At 37.6% G+C, this 19,471-nt stretch overlaps 1 protein-coding gene across 4 annotated transcripts in view; it reads right to left on the bottom strand.

Moving 5' to 3' along the window:
• Positions 1-19,471, bottom strand: part of CCSER1 (coiled-coil serine rich protein 1) — a 1,308,992-nt gene that overhangs the window by 728,810 nt on the left and 560,711 nt on the right. For 3 of the 4 annotated variants that reach the window (XM_068542049.1, XM_068542051.1, XM_068542053.1), the window contains exon 8: positions 5,946-6,068. The exons of the other annotated variant lie outside the window; for it this stretch is intronic. In XM_068542049.1, coding sequence (XP_068398150.1) covers positions 5,946-6,068 — 123 coding nt within the window. The remainder of the gene's footprint in view (positions 1-5,945; positions 6,069-19,471) is intronic. 4 annotated transcript variants of the gene reach the window in all.

Genomic DNA, 19,471 nt, shown 5'->3' with positions numbered 1-19,471 from the left:
AACATAGGGAATTACTCCAATGCACTGGCATAGGTACTATAATCGAGCTTGTTTTGAGAGGTACAGAGGAAAAGCACAAAAGAAAGATACAGTCTACTACTTGGGAGGAAGTGTTCATGTCTGAAAATATTACTCAAAAGATTTAATAGTGGATCTTTGACTTAATGATGACTAAGCTTTGGTTATACAGATAGCTTATAAGGAGGCACAAGTTGTTCTAATAGAGGAGACAAGAAAGGATTTAAGAGAAAAGGGACTGAAGGGAGCCAGTAGAATGGTGCTAAAAGATCATGGTGAAATGGGGAAAATTCAGATATCATAGTCACAAATGTCAGTAAGCTGCTTCTCCCTCCAAACAGTTTATCCTGCCTAACCATCACCATGAGACATGAGAACGTCTCTCAGTTCACTATCTTAGTCATCTGATTATAGTACTGTTGTATTATTTTCTTATTCAACACAACTGCATCTTCCTCACTTTAGCATCCTTTACAGCAGGGGTCGCCAACCCCCGGGCCATGGACCGCTACTGGTCGGTGGCCTGTTAGGAACCGGGCCGCACAGCAGGAGGTGAGCGGCAGGCCAGTGAGCGAAGCTTCATCCGTATTTAGAGCCGCTCCCCATCGCTCACATTACCACCTGAGCTCCACCTCCTGTCAGATCAGTGGTGGCATTAGATTCTCATAGGAGTGTGAACCCTACTGTGAACTGCACACGCGAGGGATCTAGGTTACACGCTTCTTATGAGAATCTAATGCCTGATGATCTGAGGTGGAGCTGAGGCGGTGATGCTGGGCTGGGGAGTGGCTGCAGATACAGATTATCATTAGCAGAGAGGTGTGACTGCACAGAGACCAAAATAAATCAATTGCTTGCAGACTCATATCAAAACCCTATCAGTGAGTGGCAAGGGACAAGCTGCATCTGGTGTCAGGTTTTATAGTGGCAAGTGAGTTGACGTACTTCAGTTGCACAGCTGCATCTGGTGGCAGGCTTTAAGTCAGAATCCAACACTTACTTTAGTCTGCACATGGCCCGCCCATTATTTTATTTACCACTTCCATTCCCACACTGCACACTTGTCTCAGTCACAGTTTTGGTAAGCCCACAAGCTAACCCTAGCCAAAATGAGTAAAACACAAATGTCGCTGGCGAGCTTCTTTGGGAAGGGGGAAAGACCCAAGGATGAGACAGCAGAAGACTCGAAGACTGCCAACAAAAAGAAAGCTGCATTTAAAACAAAATACCAAGAGTCCTACTTAAATTACGGGTTCATTGCAACAAGTGATTCACATTCTCCAAGCCCGCTTTGTTTAATGTGTGCTGACCAGGTATCCAACAAAGCCATGAAACCTTCAAAACTGCTTCGCCACATGGAGACCAAGCACCCTGCATTAAAAGACAATCCTTTGGGGCTTCCCTGGTGGCGCAGTGGTTGAGAATCTGCCTGCCAATGCAGGGGACACGGGTTCGAGCCCTGGTCTGGGAAGATCCCACATGCCGCGGAGCGACTCAGCCCGTGAGCCACAATTGCTAAGCCTGCACGTCTGGAGCCTGTGCTCCGCAACAAGAGAGGCCGCGATAGTGAGAGGCCCGCGCACCGCGATGAAGAGTGGCCCCCACTTGCCGCAACTAGAGAAAGCCCTCACAGAGAAACGAAGACCCAACACAGCCATAAATAAATAAATAAATAAATAAAATTTAAAAAAAAAAAAAAGACAATCCTTTGGAGTTTTTCAAAAGAAAAATATGTGAACACGAAGAACAGAAGCAATTATTCAAGGCCACCACTTCATCAAATGTCTCTGCACTGAGAGCATTATTCTTAGCGGCTAACCACATTGCTAAAGCTAAGAAGCCCTTTACTATCGGTGAAGAGTTGATCCTGCCTGCTGCTAAGGACATTTGTCATGAACTTTTAGGAGAGGCTGCAGCTCAAAAGGTGGCACGTGTTCCTCTTTCGGCTAGCACCATAACTAGACGAATTGATGAAACAGCAGAGGATACTGAGGCATAACTGTTAGAATTAATCCAGGTTGACGAGTCTACCGACGTTGACAACAAGGCAACAATGCTGGTTTTTGTGTGATATGTTTTTCAGGAGGATGTGCATGAGGATATGTTATGTGCACTTTTGTTGCCAACCAACACCACAGCTGCAGAACTATTCAAGTCTTTGAATGATTACGTACCAGGAAAACCGAATTGGTCATTTTGTGTCGGTGTATGCACGGACGCAGCGGCTGCCATGACTGGATGGCTTTCTGGTTTCACTACTCGGGTCAAAGAGGTTGTTTCTGAATGTGAGTCTATGCACTGTGTCATCCATAGAGAAATGCTGGCTAGCCAAAAAATGTCACCTGAACTTAACAACGTTTTGCAGGATGTGATTAAGATTATCAACCACATTAAAGTACATGCCCTTAACTCACGTCTGCGCAGCTCCATGAGGAGATGGACGCGGAGCACACACGTCTTCTCTTATCCACAGAAGTGAGATGGCTTTCTAAAGGGGAATCACTGGCCAGAGTTTTTGAGTTACAAGAGCCGTTCCAGAGATTTCTTTTAGAAAACAGTCACCACCGGCAGCACATTTCAGTGACAGAGAATGGGTCGCAAAACGTGCTTACTTGTGTGACATATTCAACATGCTCAACGAACTCAATTTGTCACTTCCGGGAAGAATGACAACTGTATTCAAGTCGATAGAGAAAGTGGCTACATTCAAAGCCAAACCGGAATTATGGGGGTGACGAGTGAACACTGGGATTTTTGACATATTTCAGACATTAGCAGAGATTTTGAAAGAGACTGAGCCAGGGCCTTCTTTCTCCCAGTTGGTGCAGGATTACCTACCTCAGCTTTCAAAAGAGTTTGAGCATTACTTCCCAACCACAAAAGACCCCCAAACTGGGAAGGAATGGATCCACGACCCATTTGTGAATAAGCAGGTGAATCGACTTTGTCCTTGCTAGAAGAGGATCAACTGCTTGAGATCACAAATGACGGTGGCCATAGAAGTATGTGTGAGACAACTTCAAATCTCCTTACATTCTGGATTAAAGTCAAGATGGAATGTCCTGAGATTGCCACAAAAGCACTGAAAAGCCTGCTTCCATTTCCAACATCTTATCTTTGTGAAGCAGGGTTTTCAGCAGTGACGGCAACCGAAACGAGATTACAGAGTAGACTGGATATAAGCAACATACGTCGGTGTCACTGTCTCCTGTCACCCCCAGATGGGACCATCTAGTTACAGGAAAACAAGCTCAGGGCTCCCACTGATTCTGCATTATGGTGAGTTGTAGAATTATTTCATTATATATTACAATGTAATGATAATAGAAATAAAGTGCACAGTAAATGCAATGCACTTGAATCATCCCCAAACCATCCCCCCTCCCCCCACCCCCGGTCCCAGGTGCCAAAAAGGCTGGGGACCGCTGTTTCACAGGGTCTGGCACAACACTCTGGTTAGGAAGGCTGAATACATATCTGTTGACCTGAACAAATGATGTAAAATCATTGAGAGCATGTTGGAATACATACTTAAAAATCATGTTTGGTTTGGCATTGAAGGGGTTCAGGACACACTACTCCCCAAAGATGGCACAACGGCACATTAAATATTTCAAGTTGAAGAATCTGAGAAGTTGCATGTGCAGGAAGGACTTTCTGACCTTCCCTTGAAGCAGGTCATAAAACCCTCCTGTGAGAGGTGCCCTTCCTTTACCTGGGGGAAAAGAGCATCTTCTTCATCTCTGAAAACAAGAGACACAGAGAGAATCTGAACAAACAAGCCTTGCTACAGTTCCACCGTTTTACTACACTCACCTCATACTCTTTGTCCTATCATATCTTTCCACAACTGTCCACTCTTCATCAGACCTAGCATAAAAGCACTCGGTTTTAACTGTTTCTTTGTGTCTTCACTTCCTCATGAAGGCCCCTGTGTCATGAAAAACTTAGATTAAATATATTTGTATGCTTTTTGCTCTTTAATGTGTCTGTTATAGGGATTCTAGTCAAGAGCTTAGACAGATAAAGGAAAGGGATAGTTGTTGTCTCCCATAGCATCATAAATAAATAGTTTATTGTAGAAATAGTAAAATTAAGTATCAGGTGCATGGTAGATTTTATAGCTGCTATCTAAATTGTATGTATGCAACTCAGTCTATTTGGATGCTTTTTTGAGAAATTATCACTTATCAGTGCATTTAAATATTTGTGTATTAGATGATAGCCAATTTATTTTTTCCCTAATATAAAAGGTTTACATTTTTTTATTCTGTTACTAATATGTTTTAAATTACTAAGCAATTTTTCCCATTAGCATATCAAAGATAAGAAGCACTATAATTTTTTTTTTTTTACTTTACATCTCTATTTTTTTTACTACAAAAATATAATTCAGTTCTTTTTTTCTTGATGGGAGAAAAAGGGGCTGATTCTTGATACAAGAAACGGGGACTATCATGGGCTCAGTAGTCCTCCTTCCCACTTTGAGCTTTGACTATTTTATGCTTTATGCCACATTTAAATATAGAAGGAAGTATCAAAATTTCAAAGAGAAAACTCCATGGCCTCTTTAATGCTCTCCCTGGCTTAGCTTACCACTGTTAAAACTGAAATAGAAGTGCAAGAGCTAGTCCCTTTCCTGTGTACCTAGAGTAGCTGGAGTCCCCTTGCAATTAGTTCCTTTGATGTGAATTTGAGACAGAAAGGGGGCAGGGCACAACCTTTAAAAGAATAACATAGCCATTGAGGATACAACATAAACTGGTTAGAACCAACTAGGTCCAAGATGGCAGACAAGTTGACTTCCCCTAGACCTTGAGCCTCATTATACGCTCATTGTAACACATCAGCATGCTAAATGACACACCCACAGGCACCATGACAGTTCCAAGCCTGACCATAAAAGGTCAAAAAGTGGGCAGTGGCCCAATTCCTAGAAATCCACACCCCTTCCCCAAAATAGTTGGAATAATCATCCCACTCATTAGCCTAGGAAATTACCCACCCCTGTAAAAACTGACAACTCTGTACCCTGGCAACTCTCGCCTTCTGAGATGGTCCGCACTCTTGTCTATGGAGTGTGTATCTCCCTGAATAAACCTTCTTTCACTTTACTATGGCTCGTTCTTGAATGCTTTCCTGTGTGAAGCCAAGAGCCCACACTTGGCAGCTGTCCCAGGGACTCGTCTGAGACCTAGGACATGACCATCCTCTCGTGCCCCACTTTTTTTCCTGCAACAAATTCTTTGTGCACTTCTAATCTGGCACTTTTCTGCTCCCTTGGTTCCATGGATCAAGTGACCAAGACCCTGGAGCACTACCTAGAACAAGGACTTTATTTTTTTTACCCAATCCCACTTTAAAAGTGGGACAAAATACTAGCAAAACATGATAAATATTTTTATAAAGGGAAAATATTTTTTTTACGATGAGAAGAGAAAAAGGGTTACCCTCAAATTACTTAGTTTTAATCTGGGTTTAAATCTGATGAGTCTTCATAAATTTATTTTGAGTTTAAATAATATATTCATATCAGTGCGAAAACATATATATACAGGGTCCTCTGTGTTCCTCGTTTTATCATTTTAACCTAGTTTTACTATAGCTTCAGAAAGTACCTAATGAAACTTAAGAATTACTTTTATTCAATAAGTAGTTAATGAAAATTTAAAAGAGGACATAAACATATATATATGAAACTAAGCAGGACCCTGTTTGGTACAAAGCCTTTCTATGTCCCCGTTTCTTGTTTCTTATTTGTAGGAAATAGGCCTTATTCAGCTTCCTGAGTTCCAAAGAGCAGATTCAAACAGTTGTTAATCAGGGAAGGGAGGGAATGCAGAAACAAAGGAGAAGCAGTCTAGAAACAATAGTGCAGAGATAAAGCAGGGTCCTGGTTCCTCCTCAAGGAATATACATAACAATACCTTTGAGTTCTTCTGCGGGGGAACTAAGGCCCCCACCCAGGTAGAGGATGGTGACTTCAAGCTGAGCACAAGATTCTTGGAATATGTCCCTGTTCCTTCACCACCAACCAATGAGAAGAAAGTCTGCACACAATGGAAAACAAGAAGACTCTGACAGCCTGTCCAAATGACTCTCCTTTTCAAAACTTTCATGGTCGAGCAGAACCTTGGGAATTGGTTTTTGGACATGAGTCTGCCTTCTCCCCAGGTTGCTGGCCTCCTGAATAAAGCAACCTTTCCTTTCCAACCAACAACTGTTTTTCAAGTACTGCCTTTCAAGCAGCGATCAGCCAAACCTTAGTTTGGTAACACACATATATATATATGGTTCTTGTCCTCTAGTAGTTCAAACTTTGACATGAGAACTGGGAACATAATTAATTTTCAAAACTTTTCAATTCTTTTAAAAAAAATTGTAAGGAAATCCATGTGTGTGTATCATAAGTACCTCAAAATTTAAAATAGAGGCTATTTAGCACATGACATAAAGCTATCAAGAATAATTGAACATATTACATAATGTAATGTCATAAAACAAATCTATAGACTGCTCAGAAACTTAGACACTAAAAAAGACCATACTAGCTAACTTCAATTAAAAAACTTAACTTGATTATTTTGATGCAAGTCATTCTTCAAGAATCATGCCTTAAAATGTTGAAAAGTTGCTTGTATTTCTGTGTAGAGGAGTTGAATATAGAGACAAATGTTACATTAATGAAATCATTGCAAGTTATGTAAAACATGAAGATGATATTTGGCATTTGAAATTAAATATTAAATATTTTCATATTAAATATTTTCTTATGTATTTTAAACGCTTGGTTTTTAGGTAAAATCAAAACATATTCTGAGCAAAATGGGAAACATATTTTAGAAATGTAAGTTCCACACTGCATGTAGTTTAGCCAAGGGAGCAGGTATGGTTGGAATTTTTTTTTCCCTGTGTTTAACTTCATTACCGTTACTGATAGCCATTTTATTCACAAATTACTTTAGGAGGTTCAAGTTTTTGTTTATTTTATTGAATACAAGTCTCAGTTAACAGTATTTGCATTGCTAATATCAAAGTGTGTTGATACCTCAGTTGGGTTTTCTTTCAAATTTAAGTAGGCAATTTGACCATTTATGTGAGAATACAGTAAAAACAGATTGTGTTCATTTTTCTTGTTTTTAAAATATCTGTAGAAGTGCTGACAACACAAGAAGACAAGGCTTCTGCTTTTTAGTATCTGCCAGAATAAGGTGCTAATGAAATCAAGCTAATGGGTTGTCATTTGAATACAAATGTAACAGGTATTTACTGACTAACTATTGTGTAAAATACACTGCTAAATAGTGTGGCAAATTACAGAGACAGCACAATAATGTGATACATGGGGGTGGAGTGTATAGGAAGATATGGAAAAATAAACATATGCCAATAACTGTAACAATAGTAGAAAAACTTTATAAGAAACTCAGAGATGTATTTAAAATATTCTGTTATTTGTCCATCAGTAATCACTCCCCCTTCTTCCTAGTAACACAGCCCTGGTGTTTTGGGGATAGTAATGTATCTGATCAAAAGATTACATTTCTCCAGCCTTTTTTGTTGTGAGGTCTGGCCAATGACACATAAGCAGAAGTACTGTGTGGGATTTCCAGAGGGGCTCTTCACATGAAGAGGCTCAACTAACAAGTATGTCACTTTTCACCTTCCCCATTTCCTCCCTACTACTACTTGGAACGTTGCTTTAAAACAAGAACTCCACTAGACTAAAGTGGTCTTTATTACAGAAGTTGGACATGCGCAAAGCAAGACAGAACAATAACAGGAGTCAGGGTCCCAGACGACCTCCAGGAACAGCCCTATTTACCCCCCTCTGGGCTGCTACCTCCAGACTTTTTTGTGTGTAAGAATAAATACAATAGGGTTTCAGTCACTGTTATTTTATGTTTTTGTTTTGATTTGCAGCTGAACACAATTTCTAACTAAAATGAGGTACCAAAAATGTTACCAAGATTATCAAGTCAGGAAAAGATTAGATGCAGTTAAGGGAAAAAAGGATATACGAGACAGAGTATTAAATAACTTCACCACATTGGGTTACTTCAAATTAAAACACCCAATTCTTTCTATTTTGGGGGAATACAGGTTTTACCTCAACTATACACAATTGTCTGGCTAATTCTACATCACCTGTATTAACTGGATGAAAACAGGGACCAGATTAAATTTATGATAACTCAAAAGACGCTTTGATTAGATAATTCAGTATCAGAAGAGAGCATATTATCATGATTTCTATTAACATAAACAATGATAATAAATCCTTACCTCTCTGCATATCAGATGCACACACACATATATACACTTAGGTATACGAGTACTGCATATACATAGAAACACGTTAAAGCACAACATGACATAATAGCTTTTTCATTTAACAAATATTTATTAAATAGGTATTCTGTGCCAGTCACTGTTGTATGAGCTGGGAAAACAATGGTGAATAAGTCTGTGCCCATGCTGACCTTCTATTCTACTGAGCAAAACTAGTTTTAAATCCATACATATAATTTCATGTCAGGTGACAAGGGTTTTTGTAGTATGAAAAATAATCAATGTCACGAAGTAAGATAAATCAGGAAAAGGAGCTGGAATACGACAGTTATTTTAGGCAGGGTAGTTGGAGTAGGCTTTTCTGATGTACTGTGACACAGCACAGATTCTTAAATGCAGTGATGGAATGAGTCGTATGATAATCTGGAGAATGAAGAATGGAGACAAACGAAAAGTTAGTACAACTGTCCTGAGGGAGGAGAGAATTTGCTATGTGTAAGAAACAACATGAGGTCAGCATGGCCAAAGCTAGAAAAGACATGCCAGAGAAATCAGAGATGAGATCGGGAAAAGCTACCACGGGCTAGAAGATACAAGGCTTACAGCCCTTGGCAACTAATTTCACTTTAACCTTGTGTTTGATGGGATGCTTCAAGTGTTTTATGCAGGGGAATGACACAATACAACTTGTCTTTTATAAAGAAAACTCTGGATCCTTGTGAAAAATGGATTATAGAGGAGGCAAGTGTAGAAACAGGAAGGCCAGTAAGAAACCACGTCATACTCTGGGTGAGAGATGATGAGGATGATGGTATTATAAGTGGAAGAAATGGAGAGACTTGGAATATACTCATATATATTCAAGGCAGAGCTGACGTGCTGATGGATGGAATGGGTGTGAGAAGAAATGAGAAGAATAGAGTCAAAGATGAAATTTTTTTTTTCTCCTTTGGCCAGAACAATGAAGGAGTTCACAAAATCATTTATTGAAATTGTGAAGGAGATCTGTAGACCCAGAGAGAAATAGATTTAGGACAATGAGGTGGGTATAATGGCATAATAATCAAAAATTTTGAATGGTTTTATCAATTTGGAGATTCCTAATAGATATACTAGTGGAGCTACTGAGTAGGCATTTATATATATGAGTCTGAAACTCAGGTAAGTCTGGGATGGAGTTAAAATAGTTGTGAGGCATCAGGCCATAGATAGTATGAAATCAACCAGGGAATGAGTGCATCCAGAGAAGAGAAAAGACTGCAGGGAGGGGGATTGGGATCCAGGACAATATAATATTTATAAATTGGCTAATATCACTTGAGATTAGGCATCAGAACTTTCACTTCCCAGGATAAAAACTGCCCCTAATATTTAAAAAAATGAATCACTAGAAATTAGAGTATCATATTTTTAAAAAAATGTAAATATTACCTATGCTGTTCCAAACGTAGATTAACACAATACTTTAGGCCCACATTTATCTAACCCCCTAGAAGCAATCTAGATAAGGTTGGAGAGGAAAGAGTCTCCTCTCCTGTGAATTCAGAAGACAGTATGTTTCTTAAATCCCAAGGTAAATTGTCTGATGAATTATTCCACAGAAACAGAGGAGTTAACTGCAAATGAAAAAGAACTATATGCTATTAGATTTATTTTAAAGTATTTATTATCATTGTTTTGTTAATAGCAATCATGATAATATGCTCCTCTGTGATACTGAATTATCTATCTAGTCAAAACATCCTTTGAGTGGTTATAAAAGGTCCTCTGATCTAGTCCCTGTCTTCATTCAATTAAGACAGATGACACAGAATCAGACAATTGTGTAGAGTACAATTTATAGCATAGCGTAGTACTTGAAACAATGGGTTTTGAAATCATTCTGGCTCTGCCATTTATTAGAGATATACTGGGGATATTAAAAAAGACTCTAGTTTCAGTTTCTTCTTATAGAAAATAAGGTTAAAGACGCCTAGTCTAATTTACGGAGTTTTTCCTGAGAAAAATATATGTAAAACATCTTAAAGTCTGTTTAACCCATTGGAAGTGCTCGAGAAATTAAAGCTTGTACTATAGTTATTTTTTAGATAAGCCATAGATTTAAAGAGTCTTTATGGTTTAGCAGGAGTAAGACTCTAAGCAGATAACTTTTGAGCAAATATTTGGAATACGGTCTATTTTAAAACCAAACCTGAATATACTAGAATTTTGACTGTGTTTATAACTTTTAACATTATCTTAAAAGAAATGTTATGTCTTATACTTTTTAATTGAAAAAATACTGGGTTATCTGCCTCATACATGTTGAAGTCTAAAATATAAACACAGACATAAAATAATGCTTTGTTATTCAGAAAGAGGGATATACAACTTGAAATGAATTCTGTGATAAAGTTAAAAAACCATAAACCTCAATTTAGAAAGCAGATTACTCAAAATGAACATGTTATGTAAAGATGCTAGCACCTAGCAAACAACTGAAAATACAATCTCATAACTCAATAATCCAATAAGACAAATTCAAATACTTTAACAACTATTTAATATCCTATTAGCTACCATTAATCTTTGTACATATTGGTTCCTTAAATCACTATTTATATTGATGTTTCTGTATTTTTTTTCTCCCCTCAAGGAGCTCTTGAGAAGAATGTAAACACCATATGTTACATAGTGTTACGACAAAATTATAATTACTTACTCAAGTCACTAGATAGTTTAAATCTGAATAAGTGTAAAGTTATTTTAGAGGCAGCTGCTAACACTTAAACTGTTTTTACCACATAAAAATGTATTAAATTATGTAGCTAATAACCTAATTATACAACATGAATACACTGAAGAACAGAATTTTGTGTACTTTAATAAATCTCATTCTGTATTTGTGACTAAAGCTTTAAAACTAACTTATAAGACTGCAAATAGTGACATTACACCATGTGGCTTATGAAAATTTGTCTCACTTTTTTATTGTGAACTTTATACTCACTTCTTAGAGACAATTTTGAACAACATATGAATCTTGCTATACATACGTCTGACTTTATGCACCAGTTTTTGCAGAACTTCACTGAAGCTTTTATCAAATCTTTGCATGCACTAAATTAAGTAGACTTAAAACAAGTTAGTTCCAGCATATTTCCCATAAAACAGAAATGATTATTCATGAAGTTCTGATGCTTTCCTAATAGACAATCACTTTATTAAGACATATTTCAAAGAAGAGACAATTCCAAATTCTTTAACTGGCTTTATTCTTAAACACTTAATAAATATAGTCTGTGTGACAAGGAAAGAAAAAAGTTAAAACAAAATTCATAATGCTAACTGACATTTTTGGTCCTGTCAAACTAAGTAGATATTGGCTCTTACTCTTTACCAATATGCATATAAAATTGAATGTGTATTGTTTATTATATTTTATAACCATGTCTAGAGTATTCAGCCTGGTTTTAACATAGATTTATTCCTCAAAGTTCTTTAAAAATAAATATAAAAACTCCACATTATATAAATTATATATACACTTTTTTAAAAAACAGAAATTAGGAAAAAAAACGGTATATTTAAAGATAAAAAGTCCACTGTAAAATCTAAGCACTTTGAGAGTAGACACCAGATGGAAAAGAAAACTGGAAAGCAGATAGACACATGAAACCTGAAACCTGAGCCAGCAGTGTACCCCCAATCCCCAAACAACCCTACTTTTACTGTGGGATCATAGCCAAGCTATGTACCTATGAAAGTGGGACTAAAAATGGAGCTGACAACCAGAGGATTGGTTGAAAATATTCCATGCAGCCAGACAACTTCTCCTCCCTTCCCTAGCAGAAGATAGAAGTTCATTCTCTTCAGGAAAAAAAAAAAAAAAAGTATATATATAATATATATTACTGTATATATTACATATTTATATATATATAAATTAAAGAAACATCAGGCAAAAGTGGGGAAGGGAGTACTTACTGAAAACAGGTAGATTAAATTAAAATGAATAGACATTTTTTCCAAAGAAGATATACAGATGGTCAACAGATACATAAAAAGATGCTCAACATCATTAATCATCAGGGAAATGCAAATCAAAACAATAATGGGATATCACTGCACATCTGTTAGAATGGCTATTATCAAAAAGGCAAGAAATAACAAGTGTTGGTGACGATGTGAAGAAAAGGGAGCCCTCGTGCACTGTTGGTGGGAAAGTAAGTTGGTGCAGCCACTATGGAAAACAGTATGAAGATTCCTCAAAAAATTAAAAATAGAACTACCATATGATCCAACCATTTCACTTTTGGGTATTTATCAAAAAAAGAGAAAAAAAAGAAAACACTAACTCAAAAAGATATAGGTACCTCCATGTTCATTGCAACACTATTTATAATAGCCAATATATGGAACAAACTATGTGTCCATTGATGGATATGGATAAAAAAAAGTTTTATACTTATACACACACACACACACACACACACACACACACACACACTGGAATATTATTCAGCCATAAAAAAGAATGAAATCTTGCCATCTGTGACAACATCGATGAACCTCCAGGGCATTATGCTAAATGAAATGTCAGACAGAGAGAGACAAATACCATAAGATCTCTCTTGTATGTGGAATCAAAAAACAAAAAACAAAAAAACCATATTAATGCGAGAACAGATTGATGGCTGCCAGAGGCCAGGGGTAGGAGAAATGGATGAGGGGGTCAGGAGGTAAAAATAATAGGATTTAAAAAAATAAAATAATGTATTGAATTTCAAAATGAAAAGAAAAATTTAGGATGACTAGATAAATATTATTTTCATCACCTTGTCTTACTCTTCTCAGACAACCTTATTCCCTCTAACCACAAATACCTGAAACCAACCACCGACCACCAATTCCCAAATTCTCATTCTTTAAAAAAAAAAAAAAATCTACATATTAAATCCTGAAAACCCAGTGTCCTTCGCCCCACTTGTGCACATGCCTGGCTGAGCTGAGGTGTTGGCAGTAGCCATTCTGCACTAGGAAATCTGGTCGGAGGAGCTGGGTGCGAGGCCTCTGCACGTAGGTCCCTGTGAGCAAGTGGAACCCGACTAAGCACAAAGGAAAAAAAAAGTCATCACAGAGCTGTGACTATTTTCAAGGCTACTGTTTTTCTCTGTGGAACACAGCCTTTGGGGCAAAACAAGGAAGAAGCAGGTGATTCTAATGTGCAGCACAGAAGGACAGCCATTGCAGGCCAGCTTCTCCAACTCTGAAGGCACTCCAGTCGTGTGGCTGACAACGTCTTGGTGTTCCGGCCGGGTGTCAGGCCTGAGCCTCGGAGGTGGGAGAGCCGAGTTCAGGACATCGGACCATCAGAGACCTCCTGGCCCCACATAATATTAATCAGCGAGAGCTCTCCCAGAGATCTCCATCTCAAGGCTAAGACCCAGCTCCACTCAATGACCAGCAAGCTACAGTGCTGGACACCCTGTGCCAAACAACTAGCAAGACAGGAACACAACTCCAGCCATTAGCAGAGAGGCTGCCTAAGATCATACTAAGTTCACAGACACCCCAAAACACATCCCTGGATGTGGTCCTGCCCTCTAGAAAGACAAGATCCAGCCTCATCCACCAGAATACAGGCACTAGTCCCCTCCACCAGGAAGCCTACACAACCCACTGAACCAACCTTACCAACTGAGGGCAGACACCAAAAACAATGGGAACTAGGAACCTGCAGCCTGCGAAAAGGAGACTCCAAACACAGTAAGTTAAGCAAAATGAGAAGACAGAGAAATACACAGCAGATGAAGGAGCAAGGAAAAAACCCACCAGAACAAACAAACGAAGAGGAAATAGGCAGTCTACCTGAAAAATAATTCAGAGTAATGATAGTAAAGATGATCCAAAATCTTAGAAACAGAATAGAGAATATACAAGAAACGTTTAACAAGGAACTAGAAGAACTAAAGAGCAAACAAACAATGATGAACGACACAATAAATGAAATTAAAAATTCTCTAGAAGGGATCAATAGCAGAATACTGAGGCAGAAGAACGGATAAGTGACCTGGAAGATAAAATAGTGGAAATAACTCTAACAGAACAGAATAAAGAAAAAAAAATGAAAACAATTGAGGACAGTCTCAGAGACCTCTGGGACAACATTAAACATACCAACATTCAAATTATAGGGGTCTCCGAAGAAGAAGAGAAAAAGAAAGGAACTGAGAAAACATTTGAAGAGATTATAGTTGAAAACTTCCCTAATATGGGAAAGGAAATAGTTAATCGAGTCCAGGAAGCACAGAGAGTCGCATACAGGATAAATCCAAGGAGAAACATGCCAAGACACGTATTAATCAAACTATCAAAAATTAAATACAAAGAAAAAATATTAAAAGCAGAAAGGGAAAAGCAACAAATAACATACAAGGGAATCCCCATAAGGTTAACAGCTGATCCTTCAGCAGAAACTCTGCAAGCCAGAAGGGAGTGGCAGGACATAATTAAAGTGCTGAAAAGGAAAAACCTACAACCAAGATTACTCTAGCCAGCAAGGATCTTATTCAGATTCGAGGGAGAAATTAAAACTTTTACAGACAAGCAAAAGCTAAGAGAATTCAGCACCACCAAACAAGCTCAACAACAAATGCTAAAGGAACTTCTCTAGGCAGGAAACACAAGAGAAGGAAAAGACCTACATAAACAAACCCAAAACAATTAAGAAAATGGTAATAGGAACATACATATCAATAACTACCTTAAATGTAAATGGATTAAATGCTCCACCCAAAAGACACAGACTGGATGAAAGGATTCAAAAACAACACCCGTATATATGCTGTCTACAAGAGACCCACTTCAGACCTAGGGACACATACAGACTGAAAGTGAGGGGATGGAAAAAGATATTCCATGCAAATGGAAATCAAAAGAAAGCTGGAGGAGCAATTCTCGTATCAGACAAAATAGACTTTAAAATAAAGACTATTACAAGAGACAAAGACGGGCATTACATAATGATCAAGGGATCAATCCAAGAAGAAGATATAACAATTGTAAATACTTATACACCCAACATAGGAACACCTCAATACATAAGGCAAATGTTAACAGCCATAAAAGGGGAAATCGACAGTAACACAGTCATAGTAGGGGACTTTAACACCTGACTTTCACCAATGGACAGATCATCCAAAATGAAAATAAATAAGGACATACAAACTTTAAGTGATACATTAAAGAAGATGGACTTAACTGATATTTATAGGACATTCCATCCAAAAACAACAGAATACACTTTCTTCTCAAGTGCTCATGGAACATTCTCCAGGATAAAACATATCTTGGGTCACAAATCAAGCTTTGGTAAATTTAAGAAAATTGAAATCATATCAAGTATCTTTTCCAACCACAACGCTATGAGACTAGATATCAATGACAGGAAAAAATCTGTGAAAATACAAACACAGGTAGGCTAAACAATACACTATTCAATAACCAAGAGATCACTGAAGAAATCAAAGAGGAAATCAAAAAATACCTAGAAACAAATGACAATGAAATCATGATGACCCAAAACCTATGGGATGCAGCAAAAGCAGTTCTAAGATGGAAGTTTATAGCAATACAATCCTACTGCAAAAAACAAGAAACATCTCAAATAAACAATCTAACATTACACCTAAAGCAATCAGAGAAAGAAGAACAAAAACCCCCAAAGTTAGCAAAAGGAAAGAAATCATAAATATCAGATCAGAAATAAATGAAAAAGAAATGAAGGAAATGATAGCAAAGATCAATAAAACTAAAAGCTGGCTCTTTGAGAAGATAAACAAAATTGGTAAACCGTTAGCCAGACTCATCAAGAAAAAAAGGGAGAAGACTCAAATCAACAGAATTAGAAATGAAAAAGGAGAAGTAACAACTGACACTGCAGAAATACAAAGGATCATGAGAGATTACTAAAAGCAACTATATGCCAATAAAATGGACAACCTGGAAGAAATGGACAGATTCTTAGAAAAGCACAACCTTCTGCAAGTGAACCAGGAAGAAATAGAAAATATAAACAGACCAATCACAAGCACTGAAATGGAAACTGTGATTAAAAATCTTCCGACAAACAAAAGCCCAGAACCAGATGGATTCACAGGCAAATTCTATCAAACATTTAGAGGAGAGCTAACACCTATCCTTCTCAAACTCTTCCAAAATATAGCAGAGGCAGGAACACTCCCAAACTCATTCTATGAGGTCACCTTCACCCTGATACCAAAACCAGATAAAGATGTTACAAAAAAAGAAAACTACAGGTAAATATCACTGATGAATGTAGATGAAAAAATCCTCAACAAAATATTAGCAAAAAGAATCCAACAGCACATTAAGAGGATCATACACCATGATCAAGTGGGGTTTATCCCAGGAATGCAAGGATTCTTCAATATACGCAAATCAATCAATGTGATACACTATATTAACAAATTGAAGGATGAAAACTATATATCATCTCAACAAATGCAGAAAAAGCTTTTGACAAAATTCAACACCCATTCATGACAAGTCTCTCCAGAAAGTAGGCATAGAGGGAACTTACCTCAACAAAATAAAGGCCATATATGACAAACCCACAGCCAACATCGTTTTCAAAAGTGAAAAACTCAAAACATTTCCTCTAAGATCAGGAATAAGACAAGGTTGCCAACTCTCAGCACTATTATTCAACATAGCTTTGGAAGTTTTAGCCATGGCAATCAGAGAAGAAAAAGAAATAAAAGGAATGCAAATTGGAAAAGAAGAAGTAGAACTATCACTGTTTGCAGATGACATGATACTATACATAGAAAATCCTAAAGATGTTACCAGAAAACTACTAGAGCTAATTAATGAAGTTGGTAAAGTAGCAGGATACAAAATTAATGCACAGAAATCTCTTGCATTCCTACACACTAATGACAAAAAATCTGAAAGAGAAATTAAGGAAGCACACCCATTTACCATTACAACAAAAAGAATAAAATACCTAGGAATACACCTACCTAAGGAGACAAAAGACCTGTACACAGAAAACAATAAGACACTGATGAAAAAAATTAAAGATGATACAAACAGATGGAGAGATATACCATGTTCTTGGATTGGAAGAATCAACATTGTGAAAATGACTCTACTACCCAAAGCAATCTACAGAGTCAATGCAATCCCTATCAAACTACCAATGGCATTTTTCACAGAACTAGAACAAAAAATTTCACAATTTGTATGGAAAAACAAAAGACTCCCGAATGGCCAAAGCAATCTTGAGAAAGAAAAACAAAGCTGGAGGAATCAGGCTCCCTGACTTCAGACTACACTACAAAGCTACAGAAATCAAGACAGTATGGTACTGGCACAAAAACAGAAATGTAGATCAACAGAACAGGATAGAAAGCCTAGGGATAAACCCACGCACATATGGTCACCTTATCTTTGATAAAGAGGCAAGAATATACAATGGAGAAAAGACAGCCTCTTCAATAAGTGGTGCTGGAAAAACTGGATAGCTACATGTAAAAGAATGAAATTAGAGCACTCCCTAACACCATACACAAAAATAAACTCAAAATGGAATAAGACCTAAATGTGAGGCCAGACACTATCAAACTCTTAGAGGAAAACATAGGCAGAACACTCTATGACATAAATCACAGCAAGATCCTTTTGACCCACCTCCTAGAGAAATGGAAATAAAAACAAAAATAAACAAATGGGACCTAATGAAACTTAAAAGCTTTTGCACAGCAAAGGAAACCATAATCAAGATGAAAAGACAACCCTCAGAATGGGAGAAAATATTTGCAAACAAAGTAACTGACAAAGGATTGATCTCCAAAATATACAAGCAGCTCATGCTGTTCAATATCAAAAAAACAAACAACCCAATCCAAAAATGGGCAGAAGACCTAAATAGACATTTCTCTAAAGAAGATATACAGATTGCTAACAAACACATGAAAGGATGCTCAACATCACTAATCATTAGAGGAATGCAAATCAAAACTACAATGAGATATCACCTCACACCAATCAGAATGGCCATCATCAAAAAATCTACAAACAGTAAATGCTGGAGAGGGTGTGGAGATAAGGGAACCCTCTTGCACTGTTGGTGGGAATGTAAATTGATACAGCCACTATGGAGAACAGTATGGAGGTTCCTTAAAAAACTAAAAAGAACTACCACATGACCCAGCAATCCCAGTACTGGGCATATACCCTGAGAAACCATAATTCAAAAAGAGTCATGTACCACAATGTTCATTGCAGCACTATTTACAATAGCCAGGACATGGAAGCTACCTAAGTTTCCATGGACAGATGAATGGATAAAGAAGATGTGGCACATATATACAATGGAATATTACTCAGCCATAAAAAGAAACGAAACTGAGTTATTTGTAGTGAGGTGGATGGACCTAGAGTCTGTCATACAGAGTGAAGTAAGTCAGAAAGAGAAAAACAAATACCGTATGCTACCACATATATATGGAATCTAAAAAAAAAAAAAAAAGGGTTCTGAAGAACCTAGGGGCAGGACAGGAATAAAAGCGCAGACGTAGAGATTGGACTTGAGGACATGGGAAGAGGGAATGGTAAGCCGAGACGAAGTGAGAGAGTGGCATTGACATATACACACTATCAAATGTAAAACAGCTAGCTAGTGGGAAGCACCCACATAGCACAGGGAGATCAGCTTGGTGCTTTGTGACCACCTAGAAGGGTGGAATAGGGAGGGTGGGAGAGAGATGCAAGAGGGAGGGGATATGGGGGATAGGTGTATGTATAGCTGATTCACTTTGTTATACAGCAGCAACTAACACAACAATGTAAAGCAATTATACTCCAATAAAGATGTTAAAAAAAAAAATGTTGTTGAAAACCCCATATCCTCATCCTTTTTCCCTTTATTGCTCTCAACCTGACAGCATAGATTATCCCTTCCAGGCAGGAATCTCTCCTGGCATTTTGTCCCTACATATCTAAGCCCAGTTTGATGACCTTCCAAGAAATTCTTTAAACTGTCAAATATCCCATAATAAAATCACTTCCGTTTCAACTAGCTAAAGCAAATTATATTCTTTGGATCTATGAAAACTGACCAATATTCCAGGTGGCTTTTATTCCAGGATTGCAA

The sequence above is a fragment of the Eschrichtius robustus genome, chromosome 4 (genome assembly GCF_028021215.1).
Source record: "Eschrichtius robustus isolate mEscRob2 chromosome 4, mEscRob2.pri, whole genome shotgun sequence".
In the NCBI taxonomy this organism is placed as follows: Eukaryota; Metazoa; Chordata; class Mammalia; order Artiodactyla; family Eschrichtiidae; genus Eschrichtius; species Eschrichtius robustus.
This window is presented reverse-complemented; position numbering and strand designations above follow the sequence as displayed.